This window comes from Gambusia affinis, linkage group LG14, assembly GCF_019740435.1.
Source record: "Gambusia affinis linkage group LG14, SWU_Gaff_1.0, whole genome shotgun sequence".
NCBI lineage: Eukaryota > Metazoa > Chordata > Actinopteri > Cyprinodontiformes > Poeciliidae > Gambusia > Gambusia affinis.
Window position 1 is genome coordinate 16,332,472 of NC_057881.1, and position 20,710 is coordinate 16,353,181.

The 20,710-nt window shown below is 39.0% G+C and overlaps 1 protein-coding gene across 2 annotated transcripts in view; it reads left to right on the top strand.

Moving 5' to 3' along the window:
• The window catches only part of col9a2 (procollagen, type IX, alpha 2), a 172,585-nt gene that overhangs the window by 138,495 nt on the left and 13,380 nt on the right, over positions 1-20,710 (top strand). For both annotated transcript variants that reach the window (XM_044138731.1, XM_044138730.1), the window contains 9 exons: positions 11,800-11,956; positions 12,989-13,054; positions 13,822-13,857; positions 13,961-14,023; positions 15,493-15,546; positions 16,630-16,665; positions 19,059-19,082; positions 19,216-19,269; positions 20,308-20,361. In XM_044138731.1, coding sequence (XP_043994666.1) covers positions 11,885-11,956; positions 12,989-13,054; positions 13,822-13,857; positions 13,961-14,023; positions 15,493-15,546; positions 16,630-16,665; positions 19,059-19,082; positions 19,216-19,269; positions 20,308-20,361 — 459 coding nt within the window. In that variant the 5' untranslated portion in view covers positions 11,800-11,884. The remainder of the gene's footprint in view (positions 1-11,799; positions 11,957-12,988; positions 13,055-13,821; positions 13,858-13,960; positions 14,024-15,492; positions 15,547-16,629; positions 16,666-19,058; positions 19,083-19,215; positions 19,270-20,307; positions 20,362-20,710) is intronic.

Genomic DNA, 20,710 nt, shown 5'->3' on the forward strand with positions numbered 1-20,710 from the left:
TTGACAGCATTGTTTGGTAACTTGGAGTCGGGTCGGATGAGATTGAATTTACTTTGTCATATGCCTTAATTTTTCCCTACCTAAAGGAAGTAATTTGAATTGAATTATTATTTTTTTTAAATCCAAAATTTGTTTAGCACTACAAATGTTTTTTTTGTTGTTTTTTTTTCCCATTGGTCCACCTAAGATTCTATAAAACATCCTCGTTAACCATAATTGTTTTTGAACACTTTTGTATTTAACCCATATTCACAATCTAAATGGGGACAGTAGAGATGCAGATTTCATGTAGTGCAGTAATATGTTTGAGCCAAAGTCAATTTTATTTTACATTTGCTCCCTATGTGGACTGTCAGGAAGCCCAGCTGTGGCAGCTCTAAGTGCATGGACTGCTCTGCAGAGATTCAGCAAAAAAAATTGAGAGCTTTGAAATGGGGAGATGATGCTTACTTTCCTATCTGAGTCCCAGAAGTCTGATATTCTTGTTAAATATAGAAATGTCTCTAAGTTGACAAGGAACACAAAAAATTTTTGTTAACATTGTAGGCAAATGTTAGAAAAGTGCTATAAAATCTGACAAAAATGTTTTTAGTTATTCCAGATTTTATTTATTTTTTCTTTTATAATTGGTGTGAAATCCAAACTACTCAGAAACACTAACTCAACTCTCACACCACTTTAATCATTTTAATAACTGTAAATTGGACAAAGCAACTAACCTGCACGAGAGGTTTTGTTTGCCAATAGAAATAATCACGTTCTCTCTTTTTTTTAATGGTTTGCTTAATCCAATTCTTGACTGATGTTGGAAATTCACAGCAAGCCTAAGATTTAATTACAGCTCTCTTACAGTTCAATTGTGTTTCTGTTAGTGATCCATGTGCTCACGTTATTCAGATTTAACACGGTGATTATGTTGCACCTTTTCTGTTTGACAAGTGGCTATTTTGTAAGGCTAATACAGGCGTGATTTTATCCAATTATATGTATAATTGCAAATGCTCATAAAATTGATTTCTGGTTGTACGAACACGCTTGCAGAAAGCCTGTGCATATTTTAATGTTCTATTTATATATACGGGTCTCCTGTTCCTCGGATTATAACGGAAAGATGCATTTCTGCCTCATTATCTTAACACTGGTAGCACATGGGAATGTGTCTGATTCTAAACCCCTTCTGCACACAGACTGTACGCTTTCAGAGCTAAATGTAAAACAGCTGAAATCATTGTGATGAAAACACGGTTTTGTCAACTCAATCTGGAGAGACTCACAAAGAGAAGAAAATAGCAGTTAAAAAGATTTAATGCCCCGGCAGAAGACCGTGAGCCGAGGATCGCCGTGAGCAGGCAGTCTGCTCGGCGAACTCGGGATAGTCTTCCCCCCGGGACCGAAACTGGTGGTGGAGCAGCCTGGAGAGGGAGACGACAGGGGATCCTGGAGGACTTCCCTCATGGTGGAGGTGGCAATGGGGAGGAGGTGGGTCGAAGCACGGCTGACGAGCAGGAAGTCCCCAGGGTAGCTTGAACTCTTGAAGGTGTCCTTGGATGACGATTGGCTGGAGTGGCGTGGAGCTCCGTTCCGGATTGGCTGAGGCCAGGCGTGGTGATTAGATGATGTGGTGAAGCTGGTCGAGTCTCCCAGTTTGAATTTTCGCCTAGGCTCCATTAAATCATGAATATGATTTAAATCTGAAATATCTGACAATGCTTGATGCAGTCATGTCAATACCGAAATTAAAATCACGGCTATGAGGCAGGGGGGAAAAAAAAGTCCAAGTTGGACCTAATAAAGTTGCCAGTGAGTGGATGTTGTATAGAAAGAGGTGGGAAAAGCATGGTTTAAGATATTCTCAATATTTAATTAAGCTTTGTGTGTTCTTATGCGGACTGCGAGGTTAAAAACCAAGTCAGACCAAAGAAGTCTAAACTAAAAAACCTAAACAAATTATTTTATTAAAATGAATAACAGTAAAAAAAAATAAAAAATAAAAAAAATCTGGCTAATTTTGAACTACTTCTGCAGCTTGTTTCAAGGAAGACCAAAAAAGAATTGGCTGAAGAAAGTTTATCTTTTGTTCTAAATGTATTTGTGATTTAAAAAAGAAAAAATCATATTATGTCACTCTCACAATATTATTCCTTCCTCCTGCCCCATCCATCACCAGCGAATGAAGATCTATAATTACAGGGACTTCCAGCTACTTTTTGGACAGTAGCATTTTTTCGAATTGGCACCACAGGAATCCAAAATAAATTAGGATTCACCGTGTTAGCCTTTACATCAGCGCAGGCCTGTGTGTTAACTCCTTGCTCTAGCAGTGAATGGCGTTTAATTACAGGAAATCAGCATTGTTTACCCACTGGTGTTTAATCGAGGCATTTACACTGTTTTATCAAAATTGCAGCTATTTAATCTACATTTTTATACTACATGCTGTATTTAATCATTCTAACTCTCCAATTTGCCACTAACATGGAGCGAAATAGTCCCCGTCTCATTTGTTAAATAACTCAAAACAAATTGCTATAATGTAGAAAAAATACAGAGCCGTCTCTTACTATACCCCAAGTCATATTCCAAATACAAACACAAGTAGCCGCCATATGATTGACGATCAGTTAGTTCATTTTGCTTTCTAAAAAGATTTAAAAAAAATAAAAAATGTGAACTGTGTTCAAATTGTAATTTATTTTTTTTTTTTTTAAATCCCCGAAGGACAGAAAGAAAGAAAATGGTGTGTGATTTCAGCTGTTGGAAGAAAAAGAAAAAAAGAAGCATTCATGCGTGGCACCTCCACATCAAAGCGCTATAACAACATCACACTGTCCATTTGTGCATTATTTATTAGGTGACTCAAACAACTTTACACAGCTTTATTGTATCAGAGGAGAACATGCATCAATATTTTATGTAAACTTTAAAGGAAGATGCGCCGGTTGATTAGGATGACAAAATGCACCCCTCTGTGAGCAACCTGTTCTCTTTCCCGGGGCATCAAATAGCGCTTTCTGCCAAAGCACCTGTCATCTTCTGTGATATGCACGATGTGTCCTTTGCCATCGGTGAGCTGACGCAACTGTTGCGGCGATATACGATGCCGACAGCAGACGCCGAAAACGTCAATCTGAAGAGTTTGTTTTTGAACAAGTGACAAGTTTGTCATAAAGCAGCCAGAGGAAATGTGAGTGAAAGTTATAGCACCCACGAAGATGAGACTTGAATATGAAATGAAAACCCTTTTTTTTTTTCCCACTCCCGCTTTATTTCTTCCGTTTGCTCAGTCACTCTGTGCTTTTTCTTTTTTCTTCTTTCTCAGTCTTTAGTGAAGTTTATGCATTTGGAAAGGATGATTGCAATACAACCAGATAATGTGATCACTCTGGCACATCGGCAGCCGACGGCTGTAGACAAACTCAGCCACCTTATGTGCATCGACCGGCTTGAAAGGGTTTCTCTTTCATATTGTACCTCGGAGGTATTTATTACCGATATCAAAGACATTTCTGACATTCAATGGACGTGGAAACTTTTGCAAGTCTCTGCATATGTTTAGAGAGCTTTCCCTGTCGTTGTTCCAGCACTTTTAAAATGTGTAAATAAGCTTTAAAGTGTCCCTGGGTGAATACTGGGACGGAGCCAGTGTAGCTGTTTCCCCCTGCTTCTACTCTCCATGCCAAGATAATTGTGTGCTGGCAAGAACGATAATTTTCTTCGCACTTCTCAAAAGTGTTTTACTATTGTTGGTTGAGCCACATTAGTTTGAAAAAAAAAAAAGACCATATGCATAAAAAAAATAAATAAAATAAAATAAATCCCTCCAAATAGTACGATTGAGCATAGTTTTACTGGCTTGCAGATGGAGCGAGATCTTTGTCAAGACTTGGATTTACTGTTAGTATAATAGTTATTGCTGTTTGAAGTCTTGAAATAGGAGAAAAATATCCCAAACATGATTAAAACACTACTTCACCTCTGGCAGACCACCTCTACAAGGCGACGTCTTTCTGCCAAATGTTTTAGTTGAAGAAAAGCAATTCATCAGACAAAAGCCTAAATCCTCTTACCAGGAGGCAAAGAAAACAGGTGGATGAAACGGCCACAATATCCAGTTACAATAATAATGGCATACTGTAATCATTTACATGCATTTGCCAATGTAAGCATATTAAAACATTAAAAACAGCGTGCAGCGTGAGGCGGTCTCTGATTCCCTGTGTTCGCTGGTGGTGACGCATACTTCTGACTTACGGCCCCTTATGTGTTCTGTGCTATTGCTTTGTTGCCTAGAAACCCCTCACCAAGCTCAGACTAGAGTGATCAGCTGCTAAGTGATCTCGCTCTCTCTCTCTGTGTGTGTGTGTGTTTAAATGTCCACAGCAATCATCACTTTGTCGACCTTTGACTCTTGACCAATTCACATGGTGCGTCAGGGGAGTTGACGTTACCTGAGCTAGGTCGGCACTCAGAGGGGGAAGGGGGGGGCAAAAACTATATGCTACTAGAATGAGCATAATAAATAGCCGCAATTACTTTATAGCGCCTTGACCTTATTTTTCATTAAGCCGCAGACACAGGTTTCAGTGTATTCTGTCGGGAATTTATTTGATACACCAAAACAAAATAATGCACATTTTAGAAAGTGGAGGACCAGTGACACATGGTTTCACGTCTGAAATAAAACCAAAGAAAGTCGTGTTCAAAGTTTGAATATAAACTCCACCTATATGACTGAACCTGGACCACAGTCTGAACCTATTAGGAGAAGGGAGTGTATATATTTTTGAAACACTTATTTTCTTACTTCGCTGTGCTGCTTCATTATTTTTATTTTCATTCCTTTTTTTTCCTATGTGTCGCTTGAAGGTTTTGTTATGGTAATTTCATTGTTTTGTTCCTGAAGAAAAGAGGCTCTGTTGGAGTGCAGGGATTGTGTTTTGTAATTATGTTCATGTTTGTAATATTTTAGCATATAATATCCAATAAAAAGACTTGGCGCAACAGGGCCATCCTGGGAAAAAAAAAAGAAGAGAAAATCTTAGAAAGCTCCACAAGATCTCTAGAGGTTCACCTCCCAGTGGAATAGTTCAGAATAGCACACACATGTTAAAGCGGCCCAGTCAAAGTTCAGACCAAAATCCCATTGGGAATCTCTGGCAGCATTTTATTGTCTGTGTTTATTTTTGCATAAACGAAATGGAAAGACTTATTGGATAGGCTTCCCCCAAATCCACAAAACTCAGCAAACCTTCTCAAACCCAAGATTTTAAAAAGTGTTGATTGTTGGGGCCTGGATTCTAACTGAGATGGAGTTTGTTTTGGTTTTGTTTTTTCAAAGTTTTACTTGTGACAACTATTGAGGAACTGACAACACAGCATATTGTAGTTTTAGAGTTAGTTTTTCACTTCTAAATGATTTCTAATTTCAAATTGTTCATCGCACACAATTACGAAAAAAACAACCTTGTGAAAAAGTTCAGGTGATATTGATACTTTTGCAAGCCCCACCTCGAAATCCCCACACGGTGTGAATTCCAAAATAATTCGCCATGTCCAACTGATCAGAGTACTTTTTCACACATAGAGAATAACTTCTAAAACCCCCTAAACAGAACGTCTGTGCAGGATCAGCCTGTCAGGCGGTTCCTCTCCTCCTCTCGGCTTGTGGAAACGTTGCAGGCTTTGCGTTTAGGGGCTCGAACCGCAAGTCCTCCAAGACCCCCCTCTGTTATCGCTCCACTGCTACTCCTCACACCTGCACTTAAGAATAATATTTACCCCGTCTGTCATCATCATTGCGCAGTGCATACGCTCGTCTTACTCCGCGTCCTCTCGATGATGCCTTCCATTCTCCACTCCCCTCCTGTGTCTTATTAGAAGAGGAAAAAACAGATTGTTCTCAGGATGCTCGTGCAGAACCAAAAGTTCCCCCAGCCGTTCATTTAATTCAATTAGGCCCAACAGAAAACGCACGAGGGTTACGCATGGGTGTGTGTGTGTGTGTGCGTGGGCGGGTGTGTGTGTGTGTGTGTGTGTGTGCAGCGCGTCCTAGATTTTGCCAGAAGATTATTGGACGTGTGTTTGGAGATCAGGATGACTATAGGTGGCTCGCCGCCGCTGCTGCTGCTGGAAAGGCGACAGATGCGATCAGCTGTGTTTAGAGAAAATAGAAGTAAAATCATGCTCCGCAGGGAATCGGGAGTGGCCGGTGTTTTGCTTGTCTTGTTTTCAGAGTTCTCAAGGAGGCTCGGGATTCATTTGCAATGAGATTGGCAACAACTGGTCGAGGATTCTTCAGGGGTTTTTCTTTTTTTTTTCTTTTACCCATGAGAAGAAGAGCGCAGAAAGCTCTTGAATACAGATGCATTTCCATCCATTTGATCTCTTCACTTCTCTGAAATTTGCTGCATCTGCGCTCTTGTCACGCTTTTATGGGTCTGTGCTGAAGATTTCAGTGTAATAATAGGAACTGGCACAGTTGGGCAGCTGTTAGGATAAAAAAACAAGAAAAAAACAAAACGTATATTATTAAAACAGTAACACTGGTAGCCGGGCTCAAAGCGTAGCGGGGAGCAGCTTAGAAGATTTTATGCTTTAGCTAATTTGAAAGTTGTTTAAGTAATATTTGATGTTTATATATTTTCAATTCAATTTTATTTATATATCACAACTAATGCCATCTCAAGGCAATATAAAAAAAAAAAAAAAAAGAAATTTAGTTCAGTCATACATACATTCCAATTGACTCTAGTTACCAAATGGTAAAAATTACTCAATTAATTACTGTGGCTAATAAAAAAGGTTTTGTCTGAACTTTCTGTTTTCAAAGGCAACCAGCACGGCTACCTGTTTTCTTAGCCCTTCATATTTGAACATTATGTAACGACGCATCAGCCAATTTTAAATAGAAAAACTAACTATTAGGTCACAGTGTTTCTTAATCAATATATTATCATTATAAATTGAAGATTCCAATTTTTATTTTATTTTTTCTGTCCCTCATTACTTAGTGGACACAATACTGAGCACATTAACACTGAATCTTGCTTTTCAGAATACTACATTTTCTCTGCTCTACAAACAGCACTTCAGATGCAGCCATTGTTGTTTTTGTGTGTTTGTTGCTTTTCAAGGAAAATTACACTTGTCATCTTTAGGATTTAGTTTCAGACTCAAATGGACGTTTCAAACCCCAAACAATCACCCGAAATGCTGTTTTAATGACTATCGCATAACAGAAAACGACAGGCAGAGACCTAATGCTTTAAAGATTTTACACTTTTTGGCATCTTACAACAACAAACTCCCAGTGAGATTCACGAAAAGGTTCTATAAGAAACTCCCTCACAAAGTTGTATTCACCCAGTTTTCCATGCTGGTTCCCTTCCCCAGCTGTCACTGGGCAAGAGGAATTTGGAGCTTCTTTCTACAAGGCGACAATGGTATCAACTGTTTTCAACTAACGATGACATGATAAATGCATGGAAGGTCTGCCTAAAAAAAAAAAAAAAGCCAAAACATATTGTTGATTTTTTTTTTTTTTTTTTCTGTACAATCCCTATGGAAACATTGAAGTTTGTTTAAGATTTAAGTCTCAGAAAGTTCAAATATGTTTGATTGACAGTTGGTTTGTGAATGAGTGCAACAAGAGCAACTCTGCCCATGTGGAAATCCAGCAGCACAGGAAGCAAAACAGTAGGAGCAGCGGGTCAGAGTCTCCTAGCAGCGTCATAGCTGAACAAATCAAACAGCATGCGATGTTTCCAAATGCTACATAAACTTTGAAAACCACACAAAAGTAAAAAAAAAAATATATATATACTTTAATAACTACTTAGAAAGTAAAACTCTTAAGGTTATTGCTAGTTTCTGAAAACATTCCAGCTGTGAAGTGTCACACTTTCTCAGCAGTGACACCTACTGTTATTACCAGCGCTTGAAAATCGAAGCGGTTTTTGTAATGTTAAATTTGTGAAACGTGTATTAGACTAGACTACTCTACTACAAATTTTGAATAGTTGATTTTTGTAAAATCGCAGATAAACTCATTAACTTGCGTAGATTCCCATGTTACCTCACACTGCCGTCCTTTACATGCATTCAATGTTGCATCCAAATCTGGACAATTTCATCCTGTGTAAACTGACCAGGAAGTGAGCTCCCACGGCCGTCTTCCACTCCCATGATCTTTTCACCTGAAGTTATGTCTGAATTTGCAAACTCCGGAATCTTCTTTCTCTCTCTCCCTGAGCCATCACAGGCACAGATTTTCTGTTGATAACCTCTCGTATCAGGTCTCACATGTTTGCTACCAAGCTTTTATGTGAGCAACATCGTATCTGTCATGTTGTAAAAAGTGCAGCCAATTCAGCTCTTGATATCAGCCGTGTTTTGACAGATGTTGTCTGGTTACCATTCCCAGCCAGTTTTCCTGGATCCGCTTTCTCCTGTCTTAAATTACACACTCATAGCTTCTTAATTTTACTGGCAATACTTTAGATCTATAAAAGTAAGTACATAAATCACATAAAGTTTGCAAAGAAAGAGTTTTGCTTGAACAAAACTCTAGCTTCTTTTCAACCACTTCTTCCATTTGATGAGGGACTAAATGTTTCATACAATTATTGCGATATGAGCCCTTCTTTCCCTTGATTTTGTAATTTTCAACCGCTCAAAGGAAGTGACTCATGAACGTTGAAGGATATTGTCGTTTTTCTTCAAAAGGGACGTGCAGAACTTTGCTGACTGGCCACTTTTCAACCTCAACAAGTTGGAGAAAAGCCACAGAGGGAAACACATCCCAGTTCGAAACACACCGAACCGGAAAACCATTAACATCGCATGCTTTTGTGTCTCACAGCAAAACAAGGACTGGATGGCGTTCTTGTAGTTATGACCTCTCCACATGTGTGATCAGCCATGTTTCATGAACATAAAGCTAAAGCGATAAAAAATAAGAAGGGAAAGTAAATGGTATTATAATGGAAATCCATTTATGTGTTTAGGAAGAGGGTGATGAATTTTCTCGGTGATGGTAAATTGGTTTCATATGCTAAGCTACAGGATGTCCATAAACCAACTGCACATAAATTATACCTGCAATCTCCTGAAATAATGCGAAACCCCCCCCCCCAAATGTTAAAGTGGTTTTATTAGAATTGCAATCAGTTTTTTTCTGTGTTTATTCTAGACTTTATTACCTAGAACTAGCTTGAGTTTTATGAGGTGGGATAGGTACAGAGTTCCCAAAATAGTCTGGGAATTTGATTTGAGATTTTTATGGATGAGGGTAAATATCAAACGAAAGCAGAAAAAATATACTTAGATACTTCATTCCCTATCCTATTTTCCAAAGGCTTCCCTATCCTGTGTTCCATATTTTCCTCCTTCTACTTTGCCATCTGTTTTCCTGTCCTTGTTTCCATCCTGGTGTCTTTTTTATCTAACCCTTCCTTGTGTCATTCTGTCTTTTCTGCCCTGTGTTCTTACTTCCTTTTCTTCTGTTCATTTCCAGAATTCTGTCCTGCATTCATCCCTTATGTCAAAATCCTTGTCCTTCTAGTCTTGCTGCCTTACTTACCTTCTTCCTTCCTTCCTGTCAGTCAGTCAGTCTATCAAATGTTTGCTGATAGATTCTGCCTATCATACACATCTGGCATAAATTCAAGTGGATTTTTTTTGTAGGGAAAAATAGCAATTTTTTTCTTTGTTTTTTTCCCCCCCATCAAACTGTGTAGGAAATCTTACGGAAGAGGGTAAGGGCCACTGGAAAAAAAAATCTCTGAATTCTCAAGGAAAAAATTAATAAATAAAAAAAAAATTATTGACCCAGAAAAAAAAAATCTCAGAAACCAGAATTCAGACTGATGGGCCCCAGCAAGCAACCAGCTTCAGAACCACAGAGACGAGTTGTTGCGGACAGCTAACTTTCTGGAGAAAATGTCTGCTTTAAGTGACTTTTTACGTGCCAGAGGAGTCCTACAGCCAGCCGCAGATCAGTGCAAGTCATACAATTCCCTTTTAAATATTTGCATATATAAACATTATGTCACTTTATATCATAGTTTCTGTCCTCCACTGAACTAAAAGTTACACAATTTTTTTTTTTTTTTTTTTTACTTGAGAATTCTGAGATTTATTAATTTTTTTCTGGGCCATAATCCTCTTCCGTAAAATCTAAGTAACAAAGAAGGTAAAACAATTGAATAGACATTTTTCTAATAGTAATATTCACAGGCTTGCACACAAAAACAACTTAACTAAAATGAGTCTTTTCTCCATCAAGAGAACAGTATGTTTTTGTACTGAGTAAAAGAGAGATGAATTGTAATTATGTATGCGAAAATGGTAGCCAACACATGGAAGTGGTTTCCTTATTTGCTTTGTTGTATTAAGTTTGTTCCAGTTTCTCTATAATGTGTCCAAGATTACAGCCCACTGAAAAAAATAATGAAATATATTTAATTTAATTTATTTATTTATTGTTTGTTTGTTAGTTTTTTGTTTTGTTTTGTTTTGTTATCAGTGAACACACGACATATATCAAACCACAGCACTGCAGGCCTCCATGGCAACCAAGTTGCTCAGTGTCTATTAACTAAGTATCTGCTGCCATCTTGTGGATACAGAGTGAATTTGTTTCTGTTGGTATAATACAACGTCTACACGACAGGTGTCACTGTGTAGCCATTTTCTTTTAACGTCCATGAATTTGGTTCAGTCGCCTTCCAGCAGCTCTCGTTTTAATGGGAATAAATACTCTTTGTTGTGTAAAGTCGCCACTAGATGTCGCCATATTCACAGCTGAAAACCTTTTGCGGTGTCTTTATTTGTTGTTTTTCATAATCAACTGACCTATGTTTGAGAAATACTTAAAGTGATTAAATAATTAAATTTGAATTTAATTCTGCCGCAGATATTTCCACAGCATTGTCTCTGACCATTCTGATGTTTTATTTTCACTAATATTCAGTAAGAAACTTCTGAGAACCTTAACACAAATAAATTAAGGTTGATTTTGAGGGCATTTGGTGACACAAGACTTAATGTATAAAGGACAGTAAAGAAGGATGAAATACAAATCTGGGTCAAACATTTTGTTAAAAAAAATGCTGAAAGTCATCTTTCATTTTCTTTTTTATTTTCTGAGATCATCATACAGGACTCAAATATTCTCTACCAGAAGGAGATTTATTCAGCACGTCTGTGTACACATTATGAACACATTACACATTATGAATCCACAATTACAGCAAGAAAAATCCAAAATCTCTCATTTCTTAACAGTTACAAGATATTGTATAGGACTTCATATCCGCTGGTACACTTTAGCACCTTTGTATGCCTCAGGTTCCCCTCATCTGTGATCAAGTGCCCTTAAACGTAGTGCATACAAATAAACTCTCCTAATAATGTATAAACGTATTCAGAGTTAATCAAAGGCCTGTGATTAATGACTCTTGTGCAGCAAGGTTTTGCTCATAATTCCACTTTCCCAGTCTCAAGAGTTTAATTTACAGTGAAGGTTGTGGAAGCAAAATTGTGTGCTGATTTTATATATATATATATAAAAAAAAAAAATCACTCCTCATTTCAATGTATCATAACATGGGTCTACGGGTTTCTTTCAAAAATGATCTTCACGGGGCTGGCAGCAAGGGGCAGGATTCCACCTCTTTTTCTGCCCTCCCTTGCACTCCTCCACCCTCCTCCACCTCTCCATCCATCCCTCTCCCCTTTCAGTTCTCTCCTTCTGAAAGCACTTTTTTTCCCCCCACCCCTGTCTCTGCACTGTGCCAGACTAGCAGAGGAGTGAAGGAGCAGAAAGAGGAGCGAGAAGAGAGGATTTGACGATCGGAAGAGAGACAGACGGGGCCGAGGGACCATGGCTGCTCTCTCCGCCTTGCTGAAGACCTGGGTCGTCCTGCAAACCCTGTGCCTGGCTCTGGCACAAGTGGTGAGTGGATGGGAAAGGTTGAGCCCTGCTGGACTCAGGGTTGTAGAGGGATGAGGGCCTTCGAAAGGGGTCAGCGGGCTTTGGCTCTCTTGATGCTGTGAGTTCATGTGGAGTCTTAATAGCAGGTAGAACTAATTAAGGAATTGAGGAATAAGGCAACGCAGACCCGAGCTTTAAGAAATGATTGAGGTAGAAGAAGAAACGTTCAAAGTTTTTCTTCTGTCTTGCTGTTTAAACAAGCAGCACTGGACTATTCTCCTTGGATTATCAGCCTCAGGGTGGATGGATTTTTAATTCTTTGAAGCCAACAACTTTCGATTGGAGGATTGTCGATGATAAGGATTTGTCTTTGCCTGTCCTACTCCTTTTTTGGGAAAGTGGACACATATTTCTAAAAACTGAACATGTCTCTTTGTTTCTCTTTGAAGCAAACATGAAAGCCTTTGAAAGACAAACATCAGTGCACACAGATGCAAATTCACACGTCACCTACAGACGATCTTGTTTTTTCATCCTGGAATTTCCTCATTCTTTTTCAACATGGATTACTGTCATTTTTTTATGTCTTGTAAACTTAAATTGATTTTTATTTTATTTTTTTTTTGGTGTATCACACGAGAGACTGGTTGAGGTGAAAAGATTAGGGGCTCAGCTGAGGGGGGGAGATGGGGGTAAACAGTGCCACCCTCATGACCCCTCCCTCCAACATTCCTCCACCTCATTTACTTAACACCATCCCTTTATTTTTAAACACTGCTGTCTAGTTCTGTCGCAGTTCTTCCCCATATGAACTTCTACAGCATTTATATGCTAAATTATATAAATAATAAAAGGGTTACTTGTGCAGCACTTCAAATCAGAGTGCAAATCCATCCTTTTTATTTTTACAGGTTTGCACTCACTTGTGTTAAACAATAAAACTGTCTTGTTTGTTTATTTATGAATACGAATATTCTCCACACGGCACATATTTGTAATATAATTCAAATCTACACAGTCCTTCATGCATTTTCCTTTCTCTCTATCTTCCAGAGGGGTCCGCCCGGACCTCAGGGTCTACCAGGTCCTCCTGGCATTCCTGGCTCGGATGGCATTGATGTGAGTATCCGTCCGCGCAGGTTTGCCCGGTGCACATTCTCACAAAGATCGGTATTGTGGCCGCTTCCTCACCGTGCAGTACCAGAGTTCTACCAGCAGATGGGGCTATAAATAAAAACACACGGGCACAAAAGGGCTCTGTTCCGCACTAGAGAGGGGTCTTTTTAGGAGCCCAGCGCTGAGTTCGTGTCGCAGTAATGTGATACACGCGAGTTATTTAAAGGAGGCAGGTTGTGTGCTGTGCTGTGCTGCTCTGGTGGGGGGCAGGAAGCAGCCTGGCTGTGTGTAGATAAATGTGTTTGCTCTAAAATCAAATGAAATAGGAGGAGGATGTTTTTTTCATTCAGCAAAAATAAAATCCAGCAGGTTGCAGTAGTCGGATTCAGTTTCATTAGACTCCCATGTAATGAACGCCACTCTTGACTGGCGTTTAAATAAATTTACAAAGCTTAATAATGGAGGGGATGAAGGCTTTGAGGCAGACAGTGTGTTATTACAGAGATGTCTCAGTTTTTCAATATAATATATATTTATGGAAAATTACCCTTTTAGCACTGAGAATGCCTAACTTCTGTTTGTGTTTTAAAATGTGGATTGTACACTTTAAAATGTTGGTCAATTGAATAATTTCATGAAGTTTTGTTACAAAAAAAAAAAAAAAAATCCACTTTGTCATTATCCAACCACGTATCAGAAATAGGAAAAAAATTTTTTTAAAGGTTCTTGTTTGTGCAGTACAATTAACACGGCTGTGTGCGTTTCTGCAGGGGGAGAAAGGACCGGCTGGTTCCCCTGGCCCACCGGTGAGTCCCCACTGCGTCACTATCGCTATGAAGGCTCAGTCAAAGTAATCGCAACCTCCGATTCACCTAAACATCAACTGCCTTGCTGTTTGTGTCATTGCAGGGACAAAAGGGAGAGCCAGGAGAGCCCGGCCCCAATGGGCCCCCCGGAGAGAACGGCATTGACGTGAGTGAACAGATTGTTTGGATGGGAGGTAATAAAGCTGGAAGAATATGTGTCAAACAAGAGGTCCACTCAAACAACTTTGAATAGAGATATGGATTTTCATACACTCCAACTACAAACAAGTGGGACTCTGTCTAATAGGCCATCGGAAAATGGTATGGGGATGATATGATATTTTACAAACAAAAATATATAAGGAAAACTAAAAAAAATAACTTGGTTTTTTCTGTGGGGTTTTAATCTCAGTGTAAATATAGCTGTTCCAGAAATCGTCAAGTCGTTTGCTACACAGTGCTGCAACAGAGACTCTTCTCTCAAGTGGGAGAATTTGAAGAGAGCCATTAGCCGTCCACTCCACACATGCACACACACACCTGACCTCTGTGCCTCTTTGGCAAAATGAAAGCCTTTGGAGGAAAAAAAAAAAAAAAGGCAGTTTTCTACAAGCCATGTAAACGATACAGCAAACAAGTGAACAAATAACACCAACATGTTGACTCGCAAGCAAAATATTATGTGTGGTAAGATTGTGAATGTGTGATTTTCTTTTTTTTATTTCTTTTCGTAGAAAATGATTCTCTCTGATGAGATGTGGGAGATTATGCAAGTATGCAGATGCAAATTAAGCCCTATTATTTGTTTACTGCCAAAATTGCAGGTGTCAAAGGGATGATGCTAAAACCATCACAACACTTTAAAAAATATACACATGTCAAGACTCAAAAATGGATTGAGCTCGAGCTGTTTTGCAGAGGGTGGGCCTAAATTTCAGGCGCTAGTTTGTTGTGAAGCATTTGACAAATGGATGACTCAATTTCAGATTTTTGTCGGTGATATTTTTTGTAAAACCAGGTGTTATTTCTGTCCCACACCACAATTATACACCACTTCTTGTTGGTCCATGAAATAAGGAGTTTCATATATTAGAGATTTGACAGACAGTAGTCGGCAGTTCAATTAAAAACAAGGTTCGTGATACACTTCAAGGGGAATATGAAAAAAATAATACCTGGGAGGTTTTACACTGTGTGAACTAATACATTTTTTATTACAGTTGGACACAAAGAAACAGTTAACCTTGTAATTACTTAAAAAAATAAAACTGATATTAAACTGATCTGCAGCTTCTTAGGTCAGTCATTGCATCTTCTCTGATTCAGTCTATACCAGCAGGAAAGTTTAGTTTCACTGGTAAAAGATCACATGCTAACAAAAGCTCACCCATGCAGGCATTCTGCACAGATTTAGCCACTAATCCGCCCTGGAATCTGAAGGTTTATTTCCCAAATACCTACCAGAACAGACTTGGCTTTAATCAAATGTGTGGTTGACCCAGTTGTAAGGTCACTTATGCCCCCTGGACAGCACAGTGTAAGCAATCTGCTTACACTGACTCTTTCTGTATTTCATTACTTTGCCTTATATAAACTATAGCTCACTGATTTTTATGCTTTTCTTTCCATCTCCAGGGTTTGATTGGAGCAAAAGGTGATCGCGGACCGATCGGTAGCCCCGGCCCAAAGGCAAGTGTTTCGGCTGACTATATTATGCACCAATACATCACTGCTGTCGGTGGAAAACATCCATTTCAGGAAGGCATGAACAAGATGCCTTTCACTTAAAGTATTTGTTCAATTTCAGTCCTGGTACGTTGTAGGAGAAACAGTTTTTAGTCATGCATCTCAAAACTTAAAATGAAAATCTTTAGCAGGTCCTTAAATTAAATAGGCTGACGGACTTACATTGTTGCGTGCACCCAAAAGCCAAAATGAAGGGTTAACTTTCCTTCTTTTCTTTAGAAATGAAATGTTTAAATGGCATTCGTGTTTATCCAGTTGTGAGCACATTAGAAAAACAAGTTGAAAATGGTCATTTTAGAACGAGAGAGAGGTTCTACTGAGACCTCTTTCTCGTTCTACCGAGAGAGGTCTCAGTAGAACCTCTCTCTCGTTCTACCGGGAGAGGTCTCAGTAGAACCTCTCTCTCGTTCTACCGAGAGAGGTCTCAGTAGAACCTCTCTCTCGTTCTACTGATGTATACTGTATCTGCAGGCCTCATTAACAAGCTGGACGCTAAAGTTCAGCACAGAAAATCCAGGCAGTAAAATTGTTTGAATGTGTGGCTGGGAGGAATCTCCTTTGAGAAAATACCAAAAACAAAACAATTTTTATCTGAGACATTATGATAAAACGGTGTACAATCTTGAAATGAAGTCAGAGGACTATCATGTTATTGCTAATCTGTAAATGCACAAACTATTGTATAGAGTACCAATGAGTGTAATAATACAAAAATATTGTAGAACAGTATTTTATAGTGTCTATTTTCAGGACAGTAGCATTAAAGCAAGTAGACTTATGCAATGCATTTTTACATACCATCATATATGGCAAGCAAGGCGTTTCTCAGGACTTAGATTGTTAATGTTTTCCATGGTTTCTTGATAGATGTTATTTTATGTGCTGCCTTCAAATGCTTAGCGCACCACACTCGTTAAGCAACACACAGCTTAATTCTGTACATAAATGCTCTACAAGTTTCACACATTTATTACAAGCACTGTTTTCATCCCACAGTCAATTGGACTGACCTTTTTTCACTTGCAGGGTCAACCAGGACCAAGCGGTGAGCCTGGACGTCCAGTAAGTGTCACGTTTTCATAAGAACTCCCAATTAATGCTTCTAGAAATAAGATCAATAAAACTAAGGTGCACCTGTGTAGCTGGTTGTTAAAGCAAGTTAGCAAGTCACAGTACAGCAGCTCAATGTTATCAAAAACCGAGATTTGCTGTGGAAAATGTTGCTGAACTTCCTAACTCAGCATCAAAATTAGGTAGAAGTAGGATACAAGAGACTGAATGTGGCATGTTGTTGGTCTGATTCATAAACTACTGATATATTGGGATTTTGTACACACTACCACTACTGGGTGGGATTTAAAGTTAAGGGTCCAAGAAAAAAGGAAAAAAAAAAGAGAAAATAATCCAATGATTTAACAGACTTGGTTAAATCACAAAGGCATTAGTATCTCAAATAATCTCTAGTTACAATCAAGTGAAACCTTAAAGGGCCACAGCAGCAGAAGTCAACCCATACCATTCCTCAAAGGGAACTGAATCTAAATTTACCAAACCCACTAAAGAAGGAAAATGACAGACCAACAAAATGTTGCATGGACTGTTGAGTTTTGATTTCAGTATCATTCAGGTCGTATAGTCGGAATTTGGTGTAATAGTGTGAAAGCATGTCTCCTGCTTTTTGTCAAAGGTTTAGGCTGGAGGTGGCGTAATGGCGAAGGGGAGATTTTCTTGGTTCAGTTTGGGCTCATAAGTGCAAAAAAAAAAAAAAAAAAAAAAAAGAAGCACCATTTCGACTCCACAGCTTTCCTTGAGAATAGATGAGGACCAACGTCGTCCTTTTAAGACCACAGTGTACCGTTCTGATGACCACATCCTGCAGGTTAATGCACCGTGTCACAAATTTGCGCTCAAGTGGGCTTCTTGAATATGCCCTCAGTGTGACTGCACTGCCCTGGCTTTTAAAGCCACCAGATTTCATTCTGATAATGGAACTTTGGAATGTGGTTGAAAAGCCTATTTGAACTGATGTCCAGCTGATAAATTGGCAGCCATATTTTGTGCATAAAACCCTGAAGAATGCTTCTCACATCTTGAGTTTGTGCCATAATGAATAAAGCTAAATGATGTTTAATTGTTGCACTACTTGTACTGATAAAAATGATGATAAAAATGCTGCTGAGTTAAGATAAAAGCAAGCAGAGACTATTTGATTCATGCATTAAAAGCATATGTTGGGATCTGGGTCGTTGTTAGGAATAGTTTCCACCAAACATGCTTAAATTTGCATTTTTTTTTTAAATCCCTTTTTGCTTTATTGCATTTTTGGCATTGCAAATACCAAAAAGCTAATTAGAAAGAATAAATGTTAAAGGTGAAAAAGGTGCTACAGCTTATCTATGAGCTATTACCGTGTAAATGCTACATTGACACCAAGCCCCTGAAGATTACTCTAAAGACGGCACTGGAGCTCTGGATAATGATGCAAAATAATTACAAAAATGATTTAAGCAACATACAAGAAGGTTGACTTTTGATAGCTTCATGATGATATGGAGTGTCAAAGTATCATTTCATAGGATTTGGTCAAAGGTCACAGTATGTCTGAAAGGTCAACTCGAGTCGACATCCTGAGTTTATGATGATTTGGCAGGACAAGCTAACTTACGGTTTTCAATGCTTATCACAGCTTATCAGTGTTTATCTTTTGTAAATAAGAAGACATTTTCACGACACCTAAGCAATGAGTTACAACTGAGGGAATCTTGACGGTGCTGTATTGTTTAATGCCTCGATGCTTTATTATCAAGCAAATTTCCATCCCAGCTGGCTTTTTTGTCAGGTCTGAATGCCTAACCAGCTGCACCCCCCTTTTAGCTCTCTGAGGCCAGATGTGACATATGCTGCCTTGAACTTATAATAGAAACGATTCACAGACAGCCTCACACACACACACACACGCACACACACACACGCAGGCCAACAGACCAGCTACAAATGACATGTAAGCACAGTCTGATGCCACTAGGTGGTGCTCTGTGTCCATCTTCCTGCAGGTATTCAATGTTATGCTTGGATGCCACACAATAAGTTAATCCTTTGTTCAGCATTATGGGGTGTCCCTGTTTGGGTGGGGGAAGGAGGGTGCTGGGCACCAGCTGTCTAACGCTGCAGTGACACAAGATCCTGCCCAGTGGGCTAAATTACCTCCATGAAGACCTGATTCCTTAATTATCCTGTTGAAGTTGATTCTAAGTAAAAGACCAAGCAAAACAAACTGCCAGATGTTCTGAGTTTGTGAGCACTGTTTACCCTCATTCAATACACACAACACACATGTTATCAAATCATTGCTTTTTTTTGTCATTGTTTAAATTTATAAAGCCTCAATCAGTGCTCTGGTAGATATTTCTGCGTCACAGTAAATTAATCCTACTGCCTCTTTCTGTTCCACACAGGGAGTCGGCCTTCCAGGTCTGGGTGTAAGTTGCATGTTTGCTATTTCACAGAAATGCTTTGACGCTTTTATGCCTTTGCTTTTAAGAGATTGGAAGTACAATGGATATATTCTAATGTTCTTTATTGCACTATTTGTCTACATTGCTTTGTGCGTAGGGTGCCCCAGGGCCAATTGGCCTTCCAGGTCAAATTGGACCGCCTGGACCAAAGGTAGGCCAACACCTGTTTGATCAGCTACATTGCTATTTTGCTTGCTGTAATTCCCGTTTCTACGGATTATCACCCCATTGACCATAATAAAAAGCATCATCCAGTCATATCCAATATGTCTTACAGCAGCAAGCAGCAGACGAACAGCAGAGGCCTGTTCAAGATGAATTTAGAAGTGGCTGAAGCCATCGACATTTATTTAGAAAAAAAAAAGCAGCACGCAAACACTGCAGCCTCTCTACAGTTTTTGGTGGAGTTTATTTGACGTATGTAGGAAGTAATATGGGACTGCAGGTAGTCATACTTTTAATTAAAACTTACTAAAATAAGTCATTAAGACAGCATCAAAGGCCTCTTTATAAGCATAGTATTATATTTTTATTATTTAGAAACCGATACCTAACATCAACCAATTCCAAGCCTGACATCAGACTAGCTTTTTCTCATTACCTCACATACCAAGACTCTGTGAATGACTTACACAGTAACAGTGGCTACTCTTCTAATTTCCAAGTAGCAGTATATTGTAACAAATTTACCAGCGTTAAGTCTTCTTCTTGCCCCTTCAGCAACAGCAGTGCAGTTACTTGTCTTACTATAAAAGGCTCTCACCATCATCTACACCTCACGGTTGCATCAAAGCTAAACAGAAAGTGTTTCTCAATTCTGCCTCCTATGGTTGAAGGAATACATTGCAATCAATTGAGGGCATCACAGTGGAGGAGAAGCTTCTACTTACTGCCACTGCAGCGTGGTATTAGTAATATACTGCGACCATCTATCAGCGCAGCAGTAGAATTGAACACTATTTTTGTATTAGGACTGTTTTTCAGCCATTTGCGGGCCTACCAGTAGAATATAAAGTGCTTTTTGGAGGCAGTGGATGGAGAACTCGTATGTACCACCACCTTGTGGTAGCAGCAGTACACTACAGCTGCATGTATTGGAACAGCTGCAGTGGAACTCAACAGTCTTCTTATAACCGAGCCTGTTTGCTTATTTTAATTGTGGCTACTTTCTGTTATGTCCTTCATGTAGGGTGTTTTGGGACCACCAGGTCCTCCAGGACTCCCTGGACCTCCAGGCAAACCGGTAAGTGTCGATTGAAAATTGTTTATAAAGGGAAATTGTGACCCCTAACCACAAAACAACAAAGTTGATTCTGAAGTAACATTTTAAAATAAAAGGATTTTACTGAGCACGCATATAGTTTGGTGAAAGTAACATTTCAGTGTATAACAAAAGTTTGTACATAAACGCTCAGAAAAACGACAGTAATATTTTTGCTGAAATGGTAAAAGTATGATACAAATTTTGTCCTTTTACTTTAATCAAAACTGTACAAGAAAATGCATTTTTCAAAAGCCTAATAAAAGAAAACTAGGAACTGACTAGATACTTGCATCTCATGCTCATTGGATGCTAGTGCTACCAAGATTTA